General features: G+C 42.4%; 1 protein-coding gene across 4 annotated transcripts in view; it reads left to right on the top strand.

The window, feature by feature from the left end:
* The window catches only part of LOC122811822 (cyclic AMP-dependent transcription factor ATF-7-like), a 2,228,331-nt gene that overhangs the window by 1,288,336 nt on the left and 912,130 nt on the right, over positions 1-27,865 (top strand). For all 4 annotated transcript variants that reach the window (XM_044083930.1, XM_044083931.1, XM_044083929.1 and 1 more), the window contains one exon: positions 7,089-7,201. In XM_044083930.1, the coding sequence (XP_043939865.1) occupies positions 7,089-7,201 (113 nt within the window). The remainder of the gene's footprint in view (positions 1-7,088; positions 7,202-27,865) is intronic.

Raw genomic sequence — 27,865 nt, 5'->3', positions numbered from 1 at the left:
GTATTGTGTCGAAGGCTTTTGCAAGATCAAGGTAGGCTGTGTGAACTACCTTACCCTCATCAATGGCCTTGGTGACTGTTTCAAAGAAGTCGACCAGGTTCAAGAGGCAGGATCTGCCCTTAACAAAGCCGAATTGGGTAGGATCCAATGTCTGTAGGTCCCCAATGTCTTTGTTTATGAGTTCTATAATGATCCTCTCCATAGCTTTGCAGACCAGGCTCATCAAGCTTATGGGGTGGTAGTTTCCAGTGTCCGTAGAAGCACCTCCTTTGTGGAGTGGGACCACTGTTGCTGAACGCCATTCTTTGGGTACATATCCTGTAGTAAGGCTGAAATTAAACAGCAGCCTTATGTGTGGGTTTAGCTCTTCTTGGAGTTCATGTAGCACGCAATCCGGGACACTGTCTGGTCCCATTGATGCTGTGTTTGTAGCTTTGGAGAGGGCGGCTCTCACCTGGGCATCTAACATGTCAGGGGGGCAACACTCTGCTGGGATAGATATTTTTCCTTTTGGGGGGGAGTGGGGGAGAAATTTGCACTAAACCTGTCTGCTAGTATGTTGGCAATGTCTGTGGGTTCAGTGTATTATTTGTCATTTTGGATTAACTCTGAGCATATCTGGGAGTTTCCACTGAGGTTTCTAACATAACTAAAGAAAGCCTTGTGATTATCTTTAGTGTATTGTGCAATTTTTCTCTCAAAGTTGGCCTTGGATGATTTTATGAGTGTTCGTAGTTTTTTTGCTAGTACTGATCAGAGATGCCTTCCCTTTTAGGGATTTTGCTCTATCATGTAGTAGCTTCCTCCTTCTGTTGTATAGCTTATTAATGGCTGGGGTCCACCAGACAGGACGCCTGCCTTTGGGGGAATGGGTCTTGGTTTTGTTTGGGATTGCATGATCCATGCATTCCTGTAGGTGTCCATAGAATGCGTTTACAAAGGATTCAGCAGAGTGGGCTGTGGTTTCCACTGGCCCGGGGGCCTTGAAGGATTCCACTTCGGTCTTAAGAAGTGTGAAGTCAGCTTTTGAGAAGTTCTTCACTGTGGTCCTCTGTGCTGGGGGTGCGGGCGGGATGTGGATTTCCAGGGAGATTAATTTATGGTTCGATCTTACCAATGATGGGTATACTTCTGGTATGGAACATTGTGTCCCCATGTTTGTGATGATCAGGTCTAATATGTTTTCCCCTCTTGTGGGAGAGGTGACTAGTTGTTCCATAGCATTTGAGTTTATGAATTCTAGGAACCTTTGGGCTAGGGTGTTGGGGCTTGAGTAATGCTCCCAGTCTATGTTTGGGTAGTTGAAGTCCCCCAATATGATGGTGTTTGGAGAGACTTTCATATTCTCCAGTGTCTTTAGGAAGGCTGAGTGGGGTTCCTGAGTTTGAGAGGGTGGTCTCTAGCATGCTACAAACTGGAGGGCAGTTTTGCCCACTGTTAGTTGCACATGGATGGTCTCCGATGCTTTGTGCATTACCACTAACCTGGAGGTGTGGGTATCCTTGATGAATGTGGATACTCCCCCCTCCTTTTGTGGTTCGGTCCAAGTTCTGGGGCCGAAAAGCATGATATGAGGTATAACCTGGTAGTGCTGGGATGCTGTCGGGAACCTTGAACCAGGTTTCTGTCACTGCACAGACATTGATGTTCTCCATACTGAGGAGGGCTTCGAGAGCGTGCATCTTGAGGTTTAGACTTCAGGCGTTGAGCAGCATTACCCTTAGTTTCTTTCTACTTGTGTTTTTTAGGGAGGTGGGTTTGTCTTTTGAGCCTTGCCTAAAAAAGGCACTATGGGGGTGGCAAGAGCCTTTGCCAATATCCGAAATTCTAAAGACATGCAGTAGGTGGATTAGAGACTTTAAATTGGCCAAAGGTGTGTGTGTGCGTGCGTGCGTGTGTGTGTGTGTGTGTGTGTGTGTGTGCGTGTGTGTGTGTGTGTGTGTGTGTGTGGTGTGAAAGAATTACGGAGGCAGGGCTACGTGCCTGGCAGTGTAAACCTTGATGTTAGTCATTTCTAGAGAGGTCTGGCACAGCAGATACTTGCCTTTCTTAGAAGACCACCCATATCAGGTTCCAAGAAACAATTGGAGACAGCCGTGGGTATGACATTGTATATTACCAACCTATTCATGAGGCTCATGCATAATGCAACCAGTGGGACAAGCATTGCATCAAGCCAGGCTTTACCCTTCAAATTCAAAGTCCATCCATCCACAACCCCTTTTTCCCATTTTTGCACACGGGGTTGGAGTGTCACTTCAACAGTGACAGTAATCTAGAGTCAAGGTTTACACTGCCAGGCGCGTAGCCCTGCCTCCGTAATTCTTTCACACCACACACACACACACACACACACACCTTTGGCCAATTTAAAGTCTCTAATCCACCTACTGCATGTCTTTAGAATGTATTAGGAAGCCTAAGCACCCAGGGAAAACCCACACAAACATGGGAGGACATGCAGACTCCACACAGAAGACACCCCAACCAAGAATCAAACCAGGAAACCTCTTGCTGTGAGGTCACAATGCTATCCACTGTGCCATAAACAAATCAAAGTGTATTTTGCAAATGCCCTTATGATGGGTCATCCTAGTTTGGTCCTTATGTGGAGAAGATGCAGAAATGTAAGCAAGATGGAAAAAATGCCCTGCCATTGAAGTCAGATTTGAGACTCCTCAAAGTTCATATAATAGGAACTAAAAGGAGCCCAAATGTCTGTGGTTCAGAACAGCCAAGAATCAACCCTTTGAATCTTTAATGGACACAGATCCAGAGGGTGAAGTGGTCCGTAGAAACAGGGATATTGTGAGCCTTTCTGTAACAGACAACCTCACCATCACTGAAGGAATGAGTAGTTGGGGTAATTTATTTCTCTACTTCACTGCATGGTTTGCCTTAACTCCGCAAATATGAAGGCTAATATCTAGATGTTATACAATTCTCTTTTCCCATTCCTCCCCTTTCAGATAAGGTATCTGCTCCAGATGTAACACTGCACCAACAAAAGGTGTTCAGAAGAGAAATTCATTCTCTTTCATTCAAAAAAGAGCCATCCAGGAGGTCTTTCCAGATCGGACAGGGTCAGGATTCCATTTATGGTTCTTTCTGGTTCCAAAGAACCAGACCTCAGCCATCTAAACAACTATTTGAAGACCCATTTTAGGAAGGTCACAGTGCAGTCAATTTTACTTTGCCTACAGGCAAATGATTGGATGTGCCAGACTGATTTACTGGGTGCCTGTCTCCACATCAAAATAGCCAAAGCCTTCTGGAGATGTCTGTGCTTCCAACTGGAACCCAGTCACTTTCAATGCAGGGCCCCTTCCCTTTGGTCTCACCATATCACCCCCTTCCGCCAGGTTGTTCATATCACAAAGTGCATGTCTGTTGCAGCTGCACTCTTTTGGCTTCAAAGGATTTGAAGTGGTTCCATATCTAGACAGCTAGCGCCTTACTGCGCCAACAAGGGAATCATTTTTCAGTGCCAGATACTACTTGCTTCAGCTGTATCTGTCATGTCTTTTCATGAGCATAGCTATAAACTATAAGAAATCCATCCTTCAACTAATCCAGGCTAATCAGTTCGATTGCTACCTAGGCACAACAAGTTGCATTGTGTCCCTCCATCTGGACAGGATCCTACTCTACTTTGATTGTCCACCACCAGGTCTAGTTTCCAATGTTCTGGGGCCTCTTCTATTCTGATGCTACATTTTGCTTGTTTTTATATGAGGATACTTCAGTTGTTTCTAAGAGCCTTGTGGTTTCCTGTTTCACATCAGCTTTCAGTCCCCAGTATGATAACTATTCTTTGCAAGAAACTATTATGATGGTGGCTAACTTTTCCCCACATTCATTCAGGAGGAGCCTTTGTTCTTTTGCCACCTGTGGCAATAGTAGCCACCAGACTCCTTAGGGTAAAGGAGGGCATTACAAGTGGAGGATGGTCCAAGGTTTTTGGAGTTCTCAAGAGGCCCACCTTCACATTGTGCCTTGGAGAAGCAGGCAGTTTTTTTTTATGTTGCAAGAACTAAAGAACTTCCTGCCTCCAGGGGTGATCTCTATCCAAACCAATAACATGACAGTGGTATATGGTACATCAGCAAGCAGTTAGGAACCAAATCATACCCTTTATGCCAGGAAGTTATGTGAGTATGGCAGTGGATGATTGCTTTGTATCACTTTCTAATACCAGTGTACATTCCCAGGAAAGTCAGTTATTTTGCCACAAGCTCTGCAGGTCTGTTTTCAGTCCCAGCAGTAGCACGTCAGATATTCGGATGCCAGGGCCAGTGTTGCTGTGATCTGTTTTCTTTGTAGTCCAACAGTAAATGCAGTAACATCTTTGTCATGACCCCTTCAGAAGGGTAGTTCCCGAGAGATGCCGTAGTCAAGCAGTGACCTTGGTTGCTTTATGCACAACCCCCACTGGTATCCCAAGTTTCTGCAGAATGCAGTCAGACTCGAAGCCACTGTAAACCTCATTGCCCCCTACTGACCCAGGTGAATTTGATTTCCCCTCCTAAGGTCTTACATAAAGGAGTCACCACTGAATTTTTGCATCCCAGGCAGGATTTACTGTCTCACCCATCAGGTAACCCTCACCCAAATCTTTACAACCTCAGTCTAACCTCTTGGTTTCTCCAGTTCTAATGACTGCCAATGTCCCAGCCTTGTCCAGTGCTGTAATCAGGATCTTACCCACATCCCAAAATTAATCTACTTGTAAACTTTACTGTGGTAAGTAGAAGTAATTCATAGTTTGGGTGCTAGATAGTGAGAGATTCATTGTTTTGTGCCGTTTTCTAGAGATTTTAAGAAACCTGACAAGTATGTTTGGTTCAGGTTCCAGTTTTTCTGCTGTTAAGGTGAAATTAGCTGCTATCTTAAAATTTTCAGTCTGTTTGCCAGGCTTCCTCTGTAGCTTCTCGTAAGCCTTGCAAAGCCTTTCTCAAAGGAATTTTCCTCCTTTGTCTTCCATTCTCCATGGGATCTCAGCTTTGGGTTAGAAGCATTGAACCAGCATCTTTAAAGTTTCTTTCCTGGAAAACTTTGTTTTTGGTGGCTAATACATTTGCAAAAAGAGTTTTGGAGTTGCAGGCTCTAGCCTGTGTCTTTCTCTACTTGGTTTTCCACATGACAGGGTCTCTGCATGCTCATCTTTCATTTGTTCCCAAGGTGGCTTCTGATGCAAATATAAAGCAGTCTATCCATTTACTGGTATTGTTTTCCAGACCATTCCAATAAAGGTAAATACACTTTAATTGGAGGTACATAGATAACTGAGAATGTCCTTCTATTCACATGTTGCAGTATTCTCACTTGTGGGATCCTCCTCCTCAGGCGACCCAAACGTCCATCTCCTGTGCCAAAGCTTAAGCCTGGTTGCTGTCAGGTGCGTGGGACGTCACACGCAGGGCCAGAAGCTGTGGGCCATAAATGTGATGTCCGCACGCACAGACCTCAGAACTTCTCTGCTGCGGTCATACATCAGTTTGTTCATTTCACTCACTCCGCACTTTGGAAGAGGATACAGATAAGTACCCCATTGGGGAATCTTCTTTATTTTCACTTAGGTTGCTGTTGCACTTCTATAGCCGATGTCAACTAGCAAGGGAAAATGTAAGTGTGGTCGACAAATTCCGCACAAGGATTCCAATGAGTTTTGTCTTTTCTGCTTAGGCCAGTCCCACGACCATACAACCTTTAATATTTGTCAGTCATTTTTCCCTAAAACCCACACAGTCGTCTACCCCATAAATTGTTTGTGGAAAACCAACGACTAAAGTGTTTGGACCTAGGTATGGAGACTGAAGCGGCTGTCAAGGTGGAGGTGCCTAAAAAGAAGCCAAGGTTTCAAAGGCTTCTATTACTGTACCCCCAATATCAGACATTCCGTCAGCTACTGGTCTAGGGGCTGAGGGATGTCCGACAGAACTGACAACTTTGGCGGGTACCTTGTTGGAAGCCGCCCTAGAATCTCCAGTTTGCACATCTGCAGAACCAAATTGTTGAGGAAGGATTTGCATCCTTTTGTTTCATTTGAGGCTAATAAGCTTGGTTTGAGAGTGTCTAAAGTCACCCTTTCTAGGTGGTCTTCTAATTATATGTCATACGTTTACTCAGCTCACAGTTGCCCCTTGCTATGCAAACCCAAAGTCCATTCCATGAGTTCTGTTACCACCTCCACAGCCATCTTTAGAAATTCGTCAGTTGATGAGAATTGTACAGCAGCAGCATGGTCTACAGTGCATACTTTTGCTAAGCATTCTAAGTTAAATGCTATCTTGAGGTGTAGGGCTTCCTTAAGAGCCACTGTCCTCAAAGTTCACCTGTTATGATTCTGCCCAAATGCCTCCAGTAGCTGTAGGCATTGTGACCCATCAATCAGGTCAGACTGTTGGAGTGAATAGGGTACAGTAATTATGTACTTAACATATGACTCGATGTTTTTATCCAACTCTGTTTGATACAACCATCCCTCCTTCTCCCATCCAAATTGTCATTTCGCAGGGCCTAAAGAAGATTTAATTTTATTTTTGTTAATATGTATAAAACCCTGCTTCTTCTTCATGGCAGCAGTCTTGATCTGAGGTAGCATCACACCCTAGGGCATTATGGGAAGATGAATTTTTAAAGGAGTTTGAGGCTGGAGCTGGTTGAGATCTGATAGGCATCTCAGGTATCCATTAGTTGTATAGTTATATCAGACGGACATGGATAAAAGGATCCGTCATTGTGATAAGTGTATAGCTACTATTTTTTGAAGAGCAGTACAGTGATGCTTATATTCTGGTGGTTATCAAATGGAAGTGACAAGCTACATTTCAGAGTGTTTGACAAGCAGTGTTATTCATGACTGTTCATGGTTTACAGGATATGTTAATTTTGTGTTGGGGGCATTTGTTCACTGTTTCCCTGGTTGTGGCTAAGACGAAATTGCCAAGCCCCTGTTAGAACTTTTGTATATGTTAGGAATTTTCCTTGTTGGAAGGGTATTTGGATGGTTCTTAAATTGATAGTTCTCTTTGAGCTAAATTGATAAATCAACATATTACCTAACATTATTTTTTTTCTTTATACAGATCAAACTCCCACCCCTACCCGTTTCCTGAAGAATTGTGAAGAAGTGGGGCTTTTCAATGAACTGGCCAGCTCATTTGAACAAGAGTTGAAGAAAGAGGAGGAAGAAAAAAGGGTAAGGAAGCTCACATCATGTTTGAAGTTTTTCCCTGTTAAATGTTTTTATATTTCCATGAACAGGCTTAACAGTGGAATGGATTTATTACCCAGATAATGTGCTTGCATATCTGAGTGCATCTTTTGTGCCCTAAAATACATTACCTGCTTTTTAAAATGGCTAGAATCTTTGCTAGAATGGGCAGTGTATTATAGGTCTTGTGTAGCAGAAAGTGCTTCTTGAGTATATAATCTGGTTTGACTCACAGTTTTAAGCTTTAAATTGCATGTGTAATACTTGGCAGATTTCTACCTTATTGTGTACTGAAACTTAGTTCAAAGTAGCATTTTATAATCAGTTTTTAAGACTAGTTGCTGATTATTCTTTGAAAAGGGTTGTGCTGGGAGACAGAAGATAAAACAGTAACCAAGTCGATTAGTATCAGTTCCTAAGAGTATTTTGTCACTTTAGACTGGCAGATAAGATAACCTCTAAAAGATGTAGATTAGACTGCTTTTGTTTGTGCTGGCAAAAGTACACTTTTCTACCACTGAAGTAATTTATATTGGTGTTATCATTTTCATAGATGTAGCTGTGCACTCTGCTGACCATTCCTTATTTAATAACTTAGTGTAATAGCTGCTGTTAGCTGTGTTTGTGTGTGCAAGCATCGTCCTCCACCTTGTGAGGGACTAGTGCCCTGCCCAGGATTGGTCTTAACCTTGGCAGTCTTTGCTTACTGAGGTAGGCTTGACCTATTTTTGATTCTGGATCAAGTAGAACGGGTAGCTAAGATGGAGGGATGGATGGGATGTTAACATTTTGTGTCTCCCTTGGGTATAGGAGGTACTTACCAGCATCATCTTTGAAAGATAACTATACTCTATGCATACTATTCCTTTCCACATAATGTATTTTTCCTGCAAATGACTTGTACAGTGCCACATATAAAAGCATAACTTGGCTGTTTTTTTCCTCCTGTTTTGTGACAATTACTTTCTGTTCTGCTTTGCCAGTGCACATGTAAGGTATGTTTTTTTGCCATTTTGTTCAGGAATTTATCTCATTTGTCCTTGCATCGTCTTATCTATCAAATTCTAATACTTTTGGTCTAGAAAAATTCACACTGGAAAGTGTTTGCTGCCCTTTGCTTTTTTAACCTGAGGTCCTATAATCCTGTTGAGTCTCCATTGATTTTACTTTTTGCTGTTATATTTACAGCTTTATCCAATCTCTTTAAGGTCATAAATCTACTGAGCTTTGTGAATTCTCAGTTATTTTATTATGTAGTCTGAGTAAAGAAAGCTGATAATCAGTAAGTGAAAACTAGTTAAATTTTCAGGGAAGACTATGAACTGGGTAACTCTCACTTGGTCTTTTTTTCTGAAAAAGAAAAATGGTTAGTTGCAGTGTGTTAAAATGTGCCAAGAACAGAAACCAGAATTACACTAAAAGAATGTTTCACTCTGTAAATATTTTCAGTTAGCATTAATTTTAAATATTAGCATTCTAAGCAAATGCAATGAAGGTTGCAGAGAGTGATTGTACCATATTTGGAGGACACAGTGTATTGCAGGAAGGAGAAAAGTTAGGAAGAATGCAAAGTCGTGTCACAGCATCTGTCTCCATCATGCCCTTTTGGGTTAGAAGAAAAAAAATGTGAAAATTAGAAGCAACTATTTTATGTTGCAGAGATATTAATATAGCATAGAACATCAAGGTAAGTTAAACGTTTTTTTTTTTTTTAAGTTCCTGAATATAGGAGTCCTTTCTAATACTTCTTGCCTGGTGCTTTGTTTCAAACATAAACACAGCAAAATGTGAAACCATTTCCAATATTAAGAGCTACATTTTAGAGGCACTGCAAAACGCTTTCAGTACATGCTGTTGTTTCTCCTTTACTAAATGCATTTTCTGTCTTTTTAATATGTTGATGTGTTGCTCAGTTTTAGTTATGTATTTATCTGGCTGGGTTTAACTACTTTGACTTCTACATTTTGATCTTGGAGTTTGTACTTCATTGCATGCATTGATTCTCCATGCGCCTACATTTTTGGTTTGTGCATGCTGTACTGTTTACTCATTTGCACATAAAATGTTGCATAGTAACTGCAGGTACTGGGAACGCACCACTCGTCATTTTGTTGTGTCTACTTTTAGTACAAGAATTGGGATTGCCATTACCAGATCATGAAAGAGAACTCCAGAGGTACTGAGAAGTAGGTTAATATGTTTATAGGTTCTTACTAATTTTATGGTCAAGAGACTATCAAGAAGCTCAGCCACATAACCCAGTATTGGTGGGAAACTAGTAGTGCCCCTTATTATATAGACTTTCTTCACATATTATTCCTGATATAAATTTCCACGCACTTCACCAGTCATCCATACTGGCTTTAAAGTTTGCTGTAGAAGCACTTTGCTTAATAGGTAAGGGCAGCCTATTCCAGAAAAGGTGTACACATTGGGCTAGGTGCTTGATTATAATTAAATCAAAAGGTGCTTCAACAAAGTATTAGTTTAAGGGTGTGCACACTTATGCAACCGGCTTATTGTGCGTTTTTTATTTTTTATATTTTTTCCCCTAACAGATTTGTTATTCAATTGAATTGTACAGGTTATAGACCACATTAAAGGTGGGAAAAGTTTTGAAATAATTTATTGTGATATAATTTTTTCTATCACAAAAACTTGGCATTTTATCAGGGGGTTGTACACTTTTTGTATCCACTGTATGCACATCCCAAATAGACACCAACCTGGTTAACAACAGGAAATACAGTACTCCTTCTTAAGAGTAAACCTGCAATTTATCCTAAAAACTACAGACCAATAACTTGCCTTACGATGATGTATAAACTGTATACTGGAATTGATGCTGACAAGAGTTTATAGTGATTTAGAAGAAAACTCAATCATAGCAGTAGAACAAAAGGAATAAAAGAAAATCATATGGAAGAAAGGATCATTTGTTGTTAAAGTCTTAATGGTGAATTGTAAAAAGGGAAAGAATTTAAGTATGGCACGGATAGATTACAAAAAAGCATTTGACAGCATCCCACATTCATGGATATGGGAGTGCTTACAGATGTGTAAGATACACCCTGCATTGATCAGTTACGCTATGGTGACCATGAAACAGTGCAAACCAATTTGCAGTTAAGCCACTTCTTCTTCTTTCGGCTTTTCCTGGTTAGGGGTCGCCACAGCGGATCACCTGTCCGCTCATGATTGGCAATGGAGTTTTACGGTGTCGAGTTGCCAGCCCGGCACCCAACCTTCCACAGAAGGCGCACACACGCACGCACTCACGCCTAGGGCCAATTTAGAGCATCAGGTCCACCTACAGCATGTCTTAGGGAGGTAACCCACACTACCACAGGGAGGACATGCAGACTTCGCACAGAAGGCACCCTAGCAGAGGATCGAACTGGGGAACCTCTTGCTGTGAGGCGGCAACACTAACCACTGCACCAACGCGGCTGCCCTAGTTAAGCCACTATAAAGGAAAAATTATCCCAGAAATAATAATTCAAAGGGGGTTATTCCATGGTGATTCTTTGTCATTGTTACTCTTTTGTCTTGCCCTTAACCCATTAAGCTGCTTACTTAACAGATTAGGTCACAGTTACAAGTTGGCTCCCAGACAACAACCAAGAATAAAGACCTCTCATCTTCTTTGTGGATTGTTTAAAACTGTATAGTTCATCAGATGAGAAACTAAAAGCACAACTGCAAATGGCTAAAGCTTTCTTGGATGTAAGAATGTCATTTGGTTTTGATAATTGTGCAGAAGCAACATTTAAAGCAGGAAGGCTTCAGCATCAAGAAAATATCAGTGTGTGACGGGAATGTGATGTAAAGGAACTTAAGCAGGAGGGAGTATATAAGTATTTAGTACTTGATGAAGGATTGACAATAGAACATGAACAAAATTCAGTAATGAGTATTGTAGAAGACTAAAATTAATACTGAAAATGGCCCTGACATCTAGGAACAAAGTCCAAGCTATAAACTGATTTTCCCTTTCTGTTCTAACTTACAGTTTTTGAGTGGTTGACTGGCCCCAAAAGATACTGTATCAGTTGGACATGAAAACAAGAAACATGCTTCACACTTATCAAATGATATATAAAAATCAGTGTATGCTAAGATTATATATTCCTTGTTCTGAAGGAGGTATGGGCCTTCTTGAAATTTATTACGTTTGTAGATCTACAGTCATAGGACTACATGCGTATCTGTTGACTTCACCAGAGGCAAATATAGTGAAAGTTTTAAAATATGAGAAAAATAAGTTCAAGATGACTTTCCTACTTAGCTTAGCAAAGGCATACTGGTATCAAGTGGGAAAGGAAGTCGTACCAGAACTAGACAAAAATCAGGCAGCAGCGGAATTTGCCAATATAAGAAGGATCAGATGAGATGGCAAGAAATGTGGAAAAGTCACAAGTATAGGTGCAAATACAGAAAACTCCTGGAACAACCTCATTTGATCGGGATCTGATGCAGGAATGGTAAGGAGAGGTGAATTTAAACCAAAATATCAACGGTTATCATTGGTGGTCCAGGATAGTGGACTTACACACACATCATTTTACAAAGTCCGTGAAACGTGGACGAAACGGACAAATGCAGGTTTTGTAAAACAGAACTAGAAGCAATTGCACACCTTGTTGCTGGGTGTGATACGCTAATGGCAGTGGGCCTATATACTGAAAGGCATGGAAATGTGGCAAGACTGTTGCATTGGGTATTGTGCAGACATTACAGTATTGAAGTAGCTGAGAAGAATGAAACGTGCCACACAGCATTATAGAGATCGATGACGTTTATATTATGTGGTATCACTAACAGTTCAAAAATTAGATGCAAGAAAACCCGATATAGTACTCCATGAAAAGAAGACAAAAGTAGCATTCATCATTGAAATTGCTACACCCAGTGATTACAGTGCCTTACATACAGGGAGACATAAAGTAATAAAATACTAGGATTTGCAGCCAGAAATGAGGGTGATGTGAAAGAAGGATACTTGGACATTTCAAATAGTAGGAACAATGGGTCTCATAAAGAACTTAGTTATACTTAGATATGCTACCAAAATGAGAGTCAATTCTGGGCACATTACAGGTAGTGCAAAAATCACTTTTGGCTCACAACAAAGATTGAAACAATACTAATTTCATGAACTTTAGTCATACTTGTACAATCATGCTGTTGTGGTGGAAGGATATGAGATACAAGGGTCATTGGGCTCTGGCAATATAAAAAAATTTGTTAGATTGCAGTATGTTTCTAAGCATATTTAACTGTTAACTAGGGTGGAACACTGATTCCAGTGGACCTTTTTCATGTTCAGTAGGGTGGTTGCAAAGTTAAAGCAGACAGCTGGGTAATACACAAACATAGGTGTTTGCAGATAAAAAAAGTTTCTAGAAATCTTTTTGCATCTTGTCTCCACCCTCAAAAACATTATGTTGAAGTCATCATGCTGTACACAGTAGACCTTAGCAGCATGGTTAGATGAAATGCTCATATGCAGATGAATTATTTAGTGTGTGTATACAGTAACCATCCAGATGATAAAATGCCTTAGATTAGTTAGATCTCAGTATGTTTGTAAACGTATTTGTTTCTTAACCAGGATAAAAGATTGATCTCAATGGGCCTTTTTGAGATTCAGCATGGGGTAACATTATTAAAGTAGAGACTACGGGCTAATGCACAAACCTAGATTTTTACATTAAAAAAAATTTATGGAACTCGATGTATTTTAGAGAAGCCATCATGTTATATGCGTTGCACTTTAACAGTGTGGCTAGATAAAAACTGTTGAGTTGCAGAATGGTTGTTTACAAAAGTATGCACAATAACCATACAAATGATAAAAGGATAAAATGACCAAGTATGGCATAGTTTGCATAACTATAGTGTTTGTTATTGTTGGACTCAATAACGGAGCATACTTGCAGGTGAAGAGAAGTGGGGTTATAACGGAGCATACTTGCAGGTGAAGAGAAGTGGGGTTATAATAAGAATGTAGAAGATAACTGTTCGGAGTGGTGAGTTAAGAGAGATGTTAAAACAAGGCTGCAGCAGAAGTGTCGAGAAGTTAAGGGATGTGTGATGAGTTGTCATATGATTATTACTATGTCATAAAACCACTAATAAGTAGAACGTCAAACTAATGTGCATGTGGCAACAGAAGGGAGTACCCTGTAATGCAGGTAGCAGTACAAACCCTCTGAGTCAAAATGTTACACACCTAGTAGCTCTATATGTATTATATGGGGAGTTAATCACATATATTGCCAGAAATGTACCAGTTAACATAATGGTTAAGGTCTTCACCGCCCATGCACAAGGTGCAAGGTTCGATCCTGACTTCTGATCAATGCCTGTTTGGAGTTTGCATGTTCTCTATGTATCTCTGTGGGGTTTTTCCCATGTCCGAAAAACATGCTGAGTGTTTCCATCTCAAACTCAACAATGAATGGGAGCTGTGGGCAGCAGCACAGACTCTACATGATGCCCTATAGGAGGAAGAGTTGTACAGACTAACCACTTTGGCCATCTGCTGTGGTGCACAGTATCCTTAAGCTAGGAAAACACACATCACAGACTGCATGTCGTGGGAGGGCTAGCTACACAGCGGTGTAAAATATGGCTGTAGGTGATTCAGTCATTCAGTCATATTGACTAGTATCACCAAAATGAGCATGGGTAATTACCGGTAATAATTGGTATGAGGATCTGGCCTACTCTGACCTACACCAGGGACCCTTGCTAATGGTGGGAGGGGTATATGTTCCCCTACTGGCCAGTGTGTGCCTGCCTTAAAGCCCAGCAGCCCTGATTCAATAAGCTAGTGTCCGGACGGTGTCTAGTTGCCCATCCTGGGTTACCTGGGATAGCTGTGTTGAGTGAAAGCTGGGCGTAAAACCAACCATCCTGCCAAACATGAGCTGAGAATTGCTGTGCTTAATGTAGGTAAGGGATAGCTCTATTGAGCGAAAGCTGAACGTAAAACCAACCTGCCAAACATGAACTGAGAATTGCTATGCTTAATGTAGGTAAGGGATAGCTCTATTGAGCGAAAGCTGGACGTAAAACCAACCTGCCAAACATGAACTGAGAATTGCTATGCTTAATGCAGATTCACTGACAGGATGCAGCTTGGAAGTGGATGACATTATGATACATAGTAGGCTGGACATCCTATGTATCCAAGAGACTAGATGGAGGGCAGTACAGCAAAGCCACTTGGCTTGGGATCCAGAGTTTACTACTCAGGAGGGGGACAGGCTAGAAATGGTGTAGGAATTGTGGTGAGAGAGAGGCTTCAGAAAACAGGGATATCATCAGAATTAATGACTGACTCATGGCAATCAGACTACAGTGCAATGATGGAGCAGTATTCATATTCTCAGCCTATGCCCCACAGCAGGGTTGTGATAGTGAGGAAAAGAGTGCATTCAGACAGCAGTTGCAGAACCTACTAGATAAAGCAGCACAACATGAATTGGTGTTGATAATGGGTGACTTAAATGCACATATCGGGACAGACAGAACAGGATATGAAGACTGCCTAGGACCACATAGGAGGGGCAACAGGAATAAAGGAGAAGCCATTTTAGACTTCTGTCTAATTCTGCAAATGGCTTGATGGTAGCCAACACATTGTTCAGAAAGAGAGAGAGAGTCACAAGATCACATCCAAGAGTAGCCAATATGCAAATAAGGTAGACTTCCTTCAAGTAAGGAAAAGGCATTGGGATAGAATCCACGATTACAAAGTCATCCTCAGTGAAACAGTCGGCCCACAGCATAAACCACTAGTTGCCACAATCAGCTGCAAGCAGTGGTCAGAGAATGCTCTAAGATCAACAGAGACCAGGCTGAAGACCTGGAAGTTGACTGGAGTGAAAATACAACAATTCAAGGAATTATTCAGGGGTCTAGCACCCCAAGAGGAGGAGGAAATAGGTGGAGTTGAAGAAGAATGACAGTGCCTAAAAACAGCATGTGTTAGGAGTACAGAAAAGATGTGGCCGAGCCAGGTATGGAAATAAGGTACATAAGGAAGGCTGGTGGTGAAATGCAGAAGTCCAGGAAGTCATCAAAAGAAAGGAGTGCAGGAAGAAGTGGGAGATAGAAAAGACTGACCAGGCTAGGAGGGACTACTGGTTAGCTAACAAAGAAGCTAAGAAAGAAGTTGCAATAGCAAATAATAGGGCATCTGAGGCACTCTACCAGCTTCTGGAAAGTGACTCAGTAAGTGGCACAAAGGCGAGGCAAAGACAGAAAGATAAAGAAGCTGTCCAGACACCCTTCATAAGGGATGCCAGCAGCAACCTGCTCACCAGTCCACACCACAGGACATCAAAGGCAGATGGAAGGAGTATTTCCAGCAGTTTGTGAATGAAGAAAACTCACAGAAGCTGTACTTCCCAGACACAGCCTATGATGAGAGAAGAAGAGGAGCCCACTATAGAGGTAAGAACAGCACTAAGAAGAATGAAGTCTGGGAAAGCAGCAGGCTCAGATGAGGTCACAGCAGATATGATAAAGATGCTGAGTGAGATGGGGGAGAAATGGCACCTGAGGGTACTAATAGCAGTGTGGTGAAAAAATGAGTATCCCAGATGACGGAAAAATAAAGCATACTCTTGGCAGTGTACAAGAACAAAGGGGACATTCACAAATGTGAGCAGTACAGAGGCATCAAAATCCTATCACATTGCATGAAAGTTCTGGAGAGGGTGATTGATAAACGGATACGCAGAATGTAAGATGGGAGATGAGCAGTTCGGATTCAGATCAGGATGCAGCACAATTGATCTGATGTTTGCAGTTAGACAGATACTTAAGAAGAAGCTAGAGATGAGGAGGGAGACCAACTGGGCATCCCTAGATGTAGAAAAAGTGTATGACAAAATCCCAAGAAAGCTGATGTGGGCAGTACTGCAGTGGTTTGAAGTCCCCAGAAACAATGGTAGAATTAGTGCAGGCTGTGTACAAGGACCCAGTGACTCAAGTATGAACAATGTTCGTTCTCACAGAGGGGTTCCCAGTGGGAGTGGGTGTACACCAGAGTCCAGCTCTGAGCCCACTGTGGTTTGTACTGGTGATGGACTACATTAGCAAGCAGGTCGGATGGGGCAGATCAACAAAGTTGTATGTAGACGATGTGGCATTACAGGCAGACTCTGAGCTAGAACTTCAGCAAAGGATGGGAGAATGAGATGCAAAACTGAAGGCACATGGGATGAAACTAAGCACAGATAAGATGGTGGTAATGGCAGCAAATTGGAGAAATGAGAAGAAGTTGAGAATAGAGATGGAAGGGAAGATAGTGGAACAGGTAAACAGATTCAAGTATCTGGGAGAGGTGGAGAATGGAAGTCTGAATGAAGAGGTCAAAGCTAGAATCCGAGGGGCTGCAGCCAACAAGCATAGAGTGTCAGGTGTAGACCATGACAGAAGAATGCAAAAGAAGTTGAAAAGTAAGGTGTACAAGACAGTGGTGCGACCAGTACTACTTTGTGGTACAGAAACGTGGGCAGTAAAGGCAGAACAGTTGAAGAAGCTAGAGGTGATAGAAATGAAGTGCCTGAGAAGGGTGGTAGGATGCACACTGTGGGACAGACGAAGAAATGGGGACATAGAAACAGAAGCCAAAGTAGTTCCAGTTGCAGAAAAGAGAGCAGATTACGGTGGTTTGGACACGTGCAGAAAACCAGAAGACAGTCTGGTGCGAAAGACATGGGACAGACAGGAAGAAGGTAAGAGGAAGCAAGGATGTCGGCAAAGAGGTGGATGGATTGTGTGAAAGAAGATCTGCGAGAGTCAGGCATGAGTGTTGAAGAAGGCAGGAGTGTGGCACTGAATCTAGAGAGTTGGTGACAGCACGATAACTCAACCCCATGTAGAAAAAAATTGGAAAAAGGGGCTGATGATGATGATTGCCAGAAATACATAGCTCAGTAAAGAAAAAGGTGTAGAACTAGAAGCTACTAAATGAAATAACATTTGATCTGAGTGGAAGGGTTAGACAAGTCTAGTACTGAGTCTTGCCAAAAGACTCCAGTAGTTGAAATAGTAAAAGAGGTCAAAGTGGAAACTAACAGGGAAAGACCCAGAGTTAAGAATATAATAGGGGAAGTAGGTGAAAGTACTGAGGAAACAACATACAAATCTCCTATTAAAGGGAAGAGGAAACTTGAACAGAGTCTTGAGCTTCTGCCTGCTACACCAAAGCAGGAGCTACTCAGAAACAGGTACAGGGCTTTTATATATATATGTATATATATATATATATATATATATATATATATATATATATATATATATATATATATATATATACATATACATATACATATACATACGGGTTCCATACGCTAGATCGAATTTTCACTAATGGAATGCTCACTGCAGCAAAAGTGCACTTACACGAAGTTCAGTACAATGAACAAGTGTTGTACTGAACTTCCATGCAGTACTCACAGACCTTAGGGTTAGGGCACGGGTCATAGTAAGGGGATAGCCCATAGGGCTATCCTCTTATGGTCTGTGACGACTGCAGCGCAGTAAAGGACATAGCGATGTCCTCCACTATGGTGCGATAGTCACGAACCTTAGGGGTTAGGGCATGGGTTAGGGTAAGGAGATAGCTTTACTAACTATCCCCTTACCCTAACCCTTAAGTCCGTGACTGTCGCACCATAGTGGAGGATATAGCTTGTTTTTATGTCCACCACTGTGCTGCGGTGTTTTCGGTGAAGTGCACTTACGCAAACGTTCACTTTTGTTAAAGTGAACTTTTGTAGAAGTGAGGCTTCCTATTACAAGTTTGAAGTAGTGAACTTTCGTTTTGTAATAGGAATTCATATATATACACACACACACACAATATATATATATATATATATATATATATATATATATATATATATATGTGTGTATGTATACATGTATCAATTAGTACATTTTATATATATATATATATATATATATATATATATATATATAGATATCAGTTAGATAAAGGGAAATCTGTCAGTACTTCTGGTGGAAGAAAATTGCTCTTGCCCTTTATCTATTGTAGAAAATGAAGTAGTTGAAGGGGAGAATCCTGTATTTGTATTTATAGAAAAAGGCCCCAGCCACCACTTCATGTCAGAATACTGATAAAAATAATGCAGACCTCAGATAAGCAATGGAAATACAGTACACTGATTAGAACTAGAAAGAGTAAGATAGGAAACAAAGAAAGACAACAAGTCCACTTCATACTTGCATACTTTGGAACTAAAAATCGGCCCACTGTGCAGGTTAAACAAAGGTATAAAAATCATACTGAGCCAGTTGTTAGCTCTAAGGTGCATTTAGAACACTTGTATGAAGTTAGCATATAGCCAACATTTGGGTGGTCATTTAGGAGTCAACAAGACAAATGGTATGACTTTAGCTGGCCTTTACTGACTTGATGTTATAGAAAACGTAGTAGATTTTTCTGTAACTTGTAAGAGTGTCAAAGAATGGCACCCAACCCTGGGTTTAAGAACCCTTTGATACTCTTACCTATCATGTCAAAGAAACAAGTCCACAACAAAAACATACATGTAAATATGTAGTTTTCTTTTACATCTAACTATAAATTCTGTAACAGCTTCTGCTATGTTACAGTGGTACATTACTGTTCGCAGGGCATATTTAATCTACTTTTTTCCTCTTAAATATTTCAGCATGTTTTCTATCATTTTCATAGTATATTATAAACCACTGCTTATGTGCATCCTTTGTTTATTCCCTGGTAAGCAAAATAGAAGCTGAACAATTCACTTCTTAAACTCTTTTCATATGCAGCCCTTAATTTCACTTTTTAAAAAAATGTTTATTACATCAAATCAGCTGATTGCTTTCTTGATCTGTCACCCGCAATAGTTAATTCCTAGTTCCCTGAAACTCAAAGACATTCAGCCTGCAAAACAAGTTAGTTTTACCTGTTAAATTTACCTAAGGCAGTGTGTGCTACATTCCCATTCAAACTCATCTAGAATGCACCTCCCCTTTAAACAGATTTCTTATTGTTAAATCACCTTCAGATGTTCATCGTGTTTCACTGTTGCAATCATTACACTTGGGTTATCCTGCTGGCAGGCTACCCGCAGTTGGCCTGAATTCCAAAGTCCTGGTCCGCCGACGGTTGCTGTCGCCTCTTCCCTGACGTCAGTGCGCCAGGGATATAAAAGATGCAGCTGACGCCATTTTCTTCAGTCTTTCTTGCCACACTGTGCCTGAAGCAAAAGCAGTTTGCAAGTGCCGGTCAGCCGACTCCTGAGATTTTCAAAACCGAATTTCAGATCCGAAGTCTTCATTAAAGCTAAGTACCCCGTTGGGGAAACTTTTTTCTTGCTCCAGAACGATGTCAGAAAAAGTTAACAATTGTATTTCTTGTGGGAAGCAAATACCTCATAAGGATTTTCATTCTTACTGTATTCCTTGCCTAGGCCCTGACCACGACGTTGCTAGCTGTCGGTTTTGTGCTAGATTTAACCAACGCACTGTTAAGCATTGGTTCGATTTTGCCTTTCATTACTTTGACCAAAAATTTAATTATATAATGCCGTCAGAACAGTCGACGACCAGAGTTTATAAAAAGCGCAAGGAAAAGGAAAAGGACAGGAATCCAAGGTCCAAAACCGACGACGAGGCCTCCGCTAGGCCAGTCGCCGGTTTGCCGGTTCTCAGTGAGGCGCTTTCGCAGCCCCTGACGCCTGCTACCTGAGAGCCACAGGCCACTTACGACTCCCACATGGAGCCGACTAGGCCTCTGGATACTCAAGGTATTGAACATTCGGAAACTATTCCCTCAGATGGGTCCGAGCCGCTGAGCAGGCATCGGCTTCTGACGGTGTTTTCAGACCTACACAGTTGTATGTTAAGCCAACCTCAACGTCAAAGGCAAAGACTAAAGCAGCTCTAAAGACAAAGAAACAAGTACAGCATTCTCCTGCACAGACTTCCATGCCTAAAAAACAGATGCTTAAAATGGCCGAAGACCTAATTATTTTGATCAGGGGATGTTCATCGTGTTTCACTGTTGCAGTCATAACTGTAGGGTTCTTCCTGCCGGCAGGCAGTCCTCGGTCGGCCAGAATCCTAAAGTCTGGGTCCGGCGTCGGCTGTTCAGTCATGCTCCCTGACGTCAGAGCGCCAGGAGTACAAAGCTGCCAGCCGACGCCATGTTCTCCAGTCTTTCTTGCCATGCAGTGAAAGCAGTTCGCAAGTGCCGGTCGGCTGACTCCTGATATTTTTTCGTGCTTCAGTCCGAAGACTTACTTACTTCTTCTCAAAGCTAAGTACCCCGTTGGGGAAACTTTTTTCTTTACAGTCCGATGTCAGAAAAAGTTAATAATTGCATTTCTTGTGGGAAGCAAATACCTCATAAGGATTTCCATTCTTACTGTATTCCTTGTTTGGGTCCTGACCACGACGTAGCTAGTTGTCGGTTTTGTGCTAGATTTAACCAACGTACGATTAAGCGGAGGTACGATTTTCCTTTTCACTACTTTGGTAGGCAATTTAATTATAAAATGTCATCGGACACGCTTCCGACTACCAGAGTTTACAAACGACGCAAGGATAAGGACAGGCCTCCGAGGTCCAAATCAGATGACGTTACACAACCAGAGCCAGCTTCAGGTTAGGCCGTCATCAAGTGAGGCGCTTTCGCAGCCCCTGTCGGCCATTTCAGAACCGATAGCCGAAACGGACTCCCACGAGGAGCCAACTAGGCCTTTGAGCACTCCAGCTGCAGGACCTTCGGACAATGCTCCCTCGGATGGGTCCGGAGCCGCTGTGCAGGTACCGGCTTCCGAGGGGGTTTTCAGGCCTACACAGCTTCTGATAAAGGCAAAACCCAGGACAAAGACTCCTTCTAAATCTAAGACACCAGCCCAGGCCTCTTATGATCTGGGACCCATATCACAGAAACAGTTACTTAAAATGGCGGAGGACTTGCTAACCATAATTAGAGGTTCACATCCCCCTCCAGACAAAAGGCCAAGGCAAGAGTTGGATTATGAATCTTCTGATCAGGCATCTATTTCTTCAGTGTCTTCCTCTGAACAGGAATATTCTTTCCCTCCTTATGAGGATTCTGATGCTGAGGAATCTATTCCATCAGCTTCTCCCCCTGAGGATTTTTCTTTTGGGGAAACTTTACATGACATGAGGGAACATTTTCACTGGGAGGGACAGGAATACTCGGAATCTAAGAGAAGGCTCAGGGATTTCCTTCTTCTTCCCGAACATAGACCCCTGGCTATTCCTCCTATTTTGGATATTGTGGATGATACTTTTTCTGAGGCTAATTTAACTCCTGACTCCTTTCCTCCAGCCCCTGCTAAGCCCGACAGATATTACAGGGTCCCTGACCCCCACCAGTTCCTTTACAAAAATCCTACTGCTGATCCAGAAACCATTTCTCAGGGTCCTAAGGGGGTTAAGGCTGCCTCTGCTAAAAATCCTATTCCGACAGATAAGGATTCCAGAGCTTTAGAGAGATGGGGCAAAAAAGTGTATACTTCTGCTACTTTATCGATTAGGGCTTTAAATTGCCAATTTCATATGCTAAAATATCAGCAATTTCTACTGTCTGTTATGAAACAAAAGTTGGATACCATTTCTGCATGTGCAGATAATAAGGAATTACATGATTTGATGCATGCTGCTGAACAAGTGGGGAAGCATGGTTTACACTGTGGTTTTGATGCCTTGGAGGCTTCTTGCAGGGCGGCTGCCTCTGGCACAGTCATTAGAAGACATGCTTGGTTAAAGGAACAAAACTTACCTGATCAAGTGAAAGCTAAGTTACTGGATGCTCCTGTTCAGCATAATGTTTTGTTTGGGCCTAAGACTGAAGAGGTGATAAAGAAAATGGAGGATAAGGCAAAATCCATGCAAACGGTTAAGGATTTCTTACAAGTTCAGCCCCCTAGATTTAGCAGAAATTGGCCAACAAAAAATTGGTCTTTTCCCAGCTCGGACAGGTCTCAGAGGGGTAGATATAGACGCACCAGAGGGGGGCCTCAAACACAGACCTCTTACAGACCTAGACAATGGAGTGCTTCCACCTCCAGGGGTGGAGAGGACAGACCTCAATCATATAGAAAACAGTCTCAATGACTCCCCCTGCATGGCTCCAGGAACTTCTCTCCTGGATGCACATCTAGGAGGAAAACTCTTTTTCAACAAAATTGGACTTACATAACCCAAGACAAGTGGGTTCTGGATGTAGTTTCAAGAGGTTACAAATTCCACTTTCATACCTTGCCAAGACCAAATGGATGGCCAGACCTACCAAAACACTAATGGTCTGAGGCATTAAACCAGGTGGGATCCCTCATGGCTATGAGGGCCATAGAACCGGTTCCACAATCAGAGACGGGGCAGGGCTTTTACTCAAGGCTTTTTCTAGTTCCCAGAAAGCAAAACTCATGGAGACCCATCCTGGATCTGTCAGTCTTAAATACTTTCCTGGAGATACCAAAGTTCAAAATGCTTACTCTGCAGCAGCTCCTGCCAATGTTGAGCAAAAATGCATGGATGGTGACATTGGATTTAAAGGAGGCTTACCTACACATCCCTATCAGACAGGAGTGCAGAAAATACCTCCGGTTCAAGGCCGGCTCGAAACATTACCAATTCTCTGCGCTGCCCTTTGGCTTGTCTACTGCGTCCAGGGTCTTCACCAAGTGCCTGGCACCAGTAGTAGCTTATTGCAGACTCAAGGGTATTCAAATTTACCCTTATCTGGACGACTGCCTTATTCAAGCAGACAGCAAGGATGTTTTACTCCAGCACCTGGAATTTGTTCAAAATCTTCTCAAGTACCTGGGATTCACTGTAAACATAAAAAAGTCAAATTTGAACCCCACACAACAGATAACTTTTCTGGGTGCTCTTTTAAATACAACAACCCAGATGGCATTCCTGACATCCGAAAAACAACTACAGCTGGCTTCCACTTTCAAAACCTTGGCTTCTATACCTCAGCTAACTGCAAGGAAATTCCTGCAGGCTTTGGGTTACATGGCCTCCTGCATCCTTCTCATTCCAAATGCAAGACTACATATGAGAAAAAAAGTGTATGGTCCCAGTATTGCCACAGTATAGACACACAGATTGCTGTCTTGCCTTGCCTACAAAAGGAATTCCATTGGTGGACCATGGCATGTCTTCACAACAAAGGCAAAGCCTTCAGTCTACCTCCAGTCAGCCAAGTATTAACCATGGACGCCTCGGATTACACATGGGGAGCCCACTTGCAGGGACAGGGTCTGCAAGGTTTTTGGACAGAGGATCAGAAGCACCTACATATCAGTTTAAAAGAGATGTTAGCTGTTCAGAATGCCCTCTTGGCTTTCAGGGATCTTTTACAACCAGGGCAACTACTGATACGAACAGACAACACCACAGTTATGTGGTACATAAACAAACAGGGGGGCTCACATTCCTACCCCCTTTGCAGACTAGCCATGACTCTATGGAACACAGCACTAGCTTGCAAAGTGGATCTACAGGCTCAGTTCCTGCCAGGGAAACAAAATACTTTGGCAGACAGCCTGAGCAGGAACCTGTCAGATCCACACGAGTGGATGCTAGACACCCACATATTCAAGACGATTACAGAAGCCTAGGGCTGCCCGGACATAGATCTATTTGCATCCCCCTTCAACCACCAGTTACAGATTTTTTGCACAAGGACTTTTCACAAGCTAGCATGGAAAGTGGATGCACTATCATTCAGTTGGAAAAACCTTAAGGGGTATGCCTTTCCACCACTACCTCTTCTACCACTGGTGTTATTAAAGATCAAGCAGGACAAGCCCAAGATGAATTCTACTGGCCCCAAATTGGCCTCGTCAATTCTGGTACTCAACACTGAAAAATCTGTCTCAGGAACCACCTTGGATTTTGCCTCAGATTCCCAATCTATTGTCCCAACACCAGGGACAGGTTCTGCACTCTCATGTCAAAACTCTCAGCCTGACGAATTCAGGATCTATGATTAATCCTCCCCTTCCCAAAAAGGTCATGGATGTTATCTTAGAAGCCAGACGGCCTAGCACTAGAAAATCTTATGCAGGCAAATGGAAGAGATTTTGCACCTGGATGCATGCTCAGGATTCGGATCCTCTCATTCCTAATATCCCTCTGATTTTGCTTTACCTAACAGACATGCTTCATAAGGGTTTATCCTTCTCCTCCATAAAAATTCATGCCTCAGCTATCTCTGCACATTACAATACAGACCCTCCACTCTTTTCGCATCCACTTCTCAAACAATATCTACGAGGAGCAAAGAATTTAAGGCCCCCTAGGACACAACCCATACCTGCCTGGGACCTCAACTATGTTCTGGAAAAACTCACTCTGCCTCATTTTGAGCCTGCTGCCACAACTGATATTAAGTATTTATCATGGAAGACAGCTATTCTACTGGCTTTGACTTCAGCCAGGAGAGTCTCGGAGTTACAAGCACTCATGGCTGTGGAACCTTACATTATTTTTCACCAAGATGGGGTGTCTTTAAGGACTAATCCTACTTTCATGCCTAAAGTAGTTTCCAAAGTGGCTTTAAATCAAACTATTCACCTGCCAACTTTTTTCACTAATCCACAAAATAAGGGGGAAACGATCTTGCATTCCTTGGATGTACACAGACAACTTCGTTTTTACCTGGACAGAACCAAGGATATCAGGAAAACAGAGCAACTGTTTGTTTCTTATGCAACAAACTCCCAAGGCAAAGCCATTTCAAAACAGACCATTTCTAAATGGATTGTGCATGGAATCAGATTTTGTTACTCTCATCATGGAAAGCAAATCCCAAGACAAATTAGGACTCACTCTACCAGAGCTGCTGCTACTTCAGCTGCCTTTCTCAGGGGAGTACCTACCAAAGATATTTTGGAAGCTGCAACTTGGAGTTCAGTGCATACTTTCTCTAAGCACTATAATCTCCCTCTTTACTCTAAGTCTAGGGCAGGCTTTGCTTCTGCAGTCTTGCAGGGCCTACTAGCCGCCCCTTCTTCTCTATAACCACCACCCCTTATCTCAGCTTTGGGATTCAACCCTACAGTGATGACTGCAACAGCGAAACACGATGAACATAGTACAGTTGTGTACACTTACCATAAATGAAGATGTTCGAGTGTCTTCACTGTTGCAGTCTGGGTTACCCTCCCTCCTGTCTCCTCTTATACTTTCACTGGTGTGCTTACCTACTTCACCTTTCTTCTGAGGTGTATTTGCTACAGGCTATGGGGTTTGTGGTATGTTATGTTTTGGTTTTTACTATTGGCCATCATTTTTAGGCACCTGACATCTGGGGCAAGAAAAACTGGAGAACATGGCGTCGGCTGGCAGCTTTGTACTCCTGGCGCTCTGACGTCAGGGAGTATGACTGAACAGCCGACTCCGGACCCAGACTTTGGGATTCTGGCCGACCGAGGACTGCCTGCCGGCAGGAAGAACCCTACAGTGATGACTGCAACAGTGAAGACACTCGAACATCTACATTTATGGTAAGTGTACACAACTGTACTTTCCCATCCCCCTCCAGATAAGAGGCCTAGGCAAGAGACAGAATATGAATCTTCAGATCAGGTTTCCATTTCCTCTGATTCCTCTTCTGAACAAGGATACTCCCTTCCTCCCTATGAGGATTCTGATGCTGAAGAGTCTATTCCTTCAGCCTCTCCTCCTGAGGATTATTCTTTTGGGGAAACCCTTCACACCATGAGGGAGCACTTCACTGGGAGAGCCAAGAATACTCAGAATCTAAGAAAAGGCTCAGAGACTTTCTTTTGCTACCTCAGCACAGACCTCTTGCTATTCCACCTGTTCTAGACATAGTAGATGATTTTTTCACAGTCCAGCCTGTCTCCTGACTCTTTACCCCCTGCACCGGTTAAGCCAGACAGATACTACAGGGTTCCAGATTCCCACAAATTTCTATATAAAAACCCTGCTGCTGACCCAGAAACTATATCTCAGGGTCCCAAAGGGGTCAAGGCTTCCACTGCAAAAAAACCCTGTCCCTTCTGATAGGGATTCTAGGGCACTGGACATGTGGGGGAAAAAAGTTTACATTTCTGCTGCCTTGGCTGTAAGGGCTTTAAATTGTCAGTTTCATATGCTTAAATATCAGCAATATTTAATGTCACTGCTGAAACAGGAAATGTTGACCAATTCTGAATGTGCAGATAACAAGGAAATGCAAGATTTATTGCATGCAGCTGAACAAGTGGGAAAACATACTTTGCAATTTGGTTTTGATTCACTGGAGGCCTCTTGCAGGGCCGCTGTTACGGGTACTGTCATTAGAAGGCATGCTTGGTTAAAGGAACAAAATCTGCCTGATCATATTAAAGCAAAATTATTGGATGCTCCTTTACAGCATAATACTTTGTTTGATGTTAAGGCAGAAGAGGTATTGAATAATTATTGGAGGATAAAGCGAAATCTATGCAGGCAGTTAAGGATTTCTTACAGGTACAACCACCCAGATTTAGCAGGAACTGACCTTCAAAGAACTGGTCCTTTCCAGTGTCAGACAGGCCACAAAGAGGCAGATACAGATGCCCTAGAGGCAGATCCCAGCCCCAAGGCTCATACAGGCCTAAACAATGGGGTGCTTCTACCTCCAAAAGTGGAGAAGACAAATCACAGCCATATAGAAAACAATCACAATGACTTTCGTCTGCCAATGCCAAGCACTTACCTTTTGGCAGCTCCCTTAGGGGGAAAATTAGCACTTTTTTCACAAAATTGGCATGTAATCACCCAGGACAAATGGGTCTTGAATCTAGTGTCCCAGGGCTACAGGTTCCACTTTCACACCCTGCCAAAGGCAAAAGGTATCCCAGACCTGCCACAAAATCAATGGGCAGAGGCACAAAAACAAGTTACATCCCTCATGGACATGAGGGCCATTCAGCGAGTACCACAGCAAGAGCAGGGACAAGGATTTTACTAAAGACTATTCCTGGTACCCAGAAAGGACAAAGCCTGGAGACCAATACTGGACCTGTCTATTCTAAACACTTTTCTGGACGTTCCAAAATACAAAATGTTGACTCTGCAACAGCTTCTGCCCATGCTGGGCAAGAAGGCTTGGCTTGTAACTTTGGACCTAAAAGAGACATACCTGCATGTCCCAATCAGACAAAATTTCAGACGATACCTCAGATTCATAGCTGGATCAATGCACTACCAATTCTCTGCACTGCCCTTTGGCTTATCTACTGCACCCAGGGTCTTCACAAAATGCCTGGCACCAGTAATTGCTTTCTGCAGACAAAGAGGAATTCAAATATACCCTTACTTGGACGACTGCCTTATTCAAGCAGAAAACAAAGACATTCTACTGAAGCATCTGGCATTTGTAAAAAGATTACTAATTTGCCTAGGGTACACGGTAAACGAAAAGAAATCAAAACTAGTACCCTCTCAAGACATAATATTCCTGGGTGCAAGCTTAAATACAACTGTCCAGATGGCTTATCTCACGCCAGACAAACAAAGGCAACTGACTTCTTACTTCAAAATGTTGGCAACAAAGACCCAGTTATCTGCAAGAAAAATTCTGCAGGCTTTGGGCTT

Source organism: Protopterus annectens, chromosome 9.part0 (assembly GCF_019279795.1).
Source record: "Protopterus annectens isolate FY-2018-M chromosome 9.part0, PAN1.0, whole genome shotgun sequence".
In the NCBI taxonomy this organism is placed as follows: domain Eukaryota; kingdom Metazoa; phylum Chordata; order Ceratodontiformes; family Protopteridae; genus Protopterus; species Protopterus annectens.
This window is presented reverse-complemented; position numbering and strand designations above follow the sequence as displayed.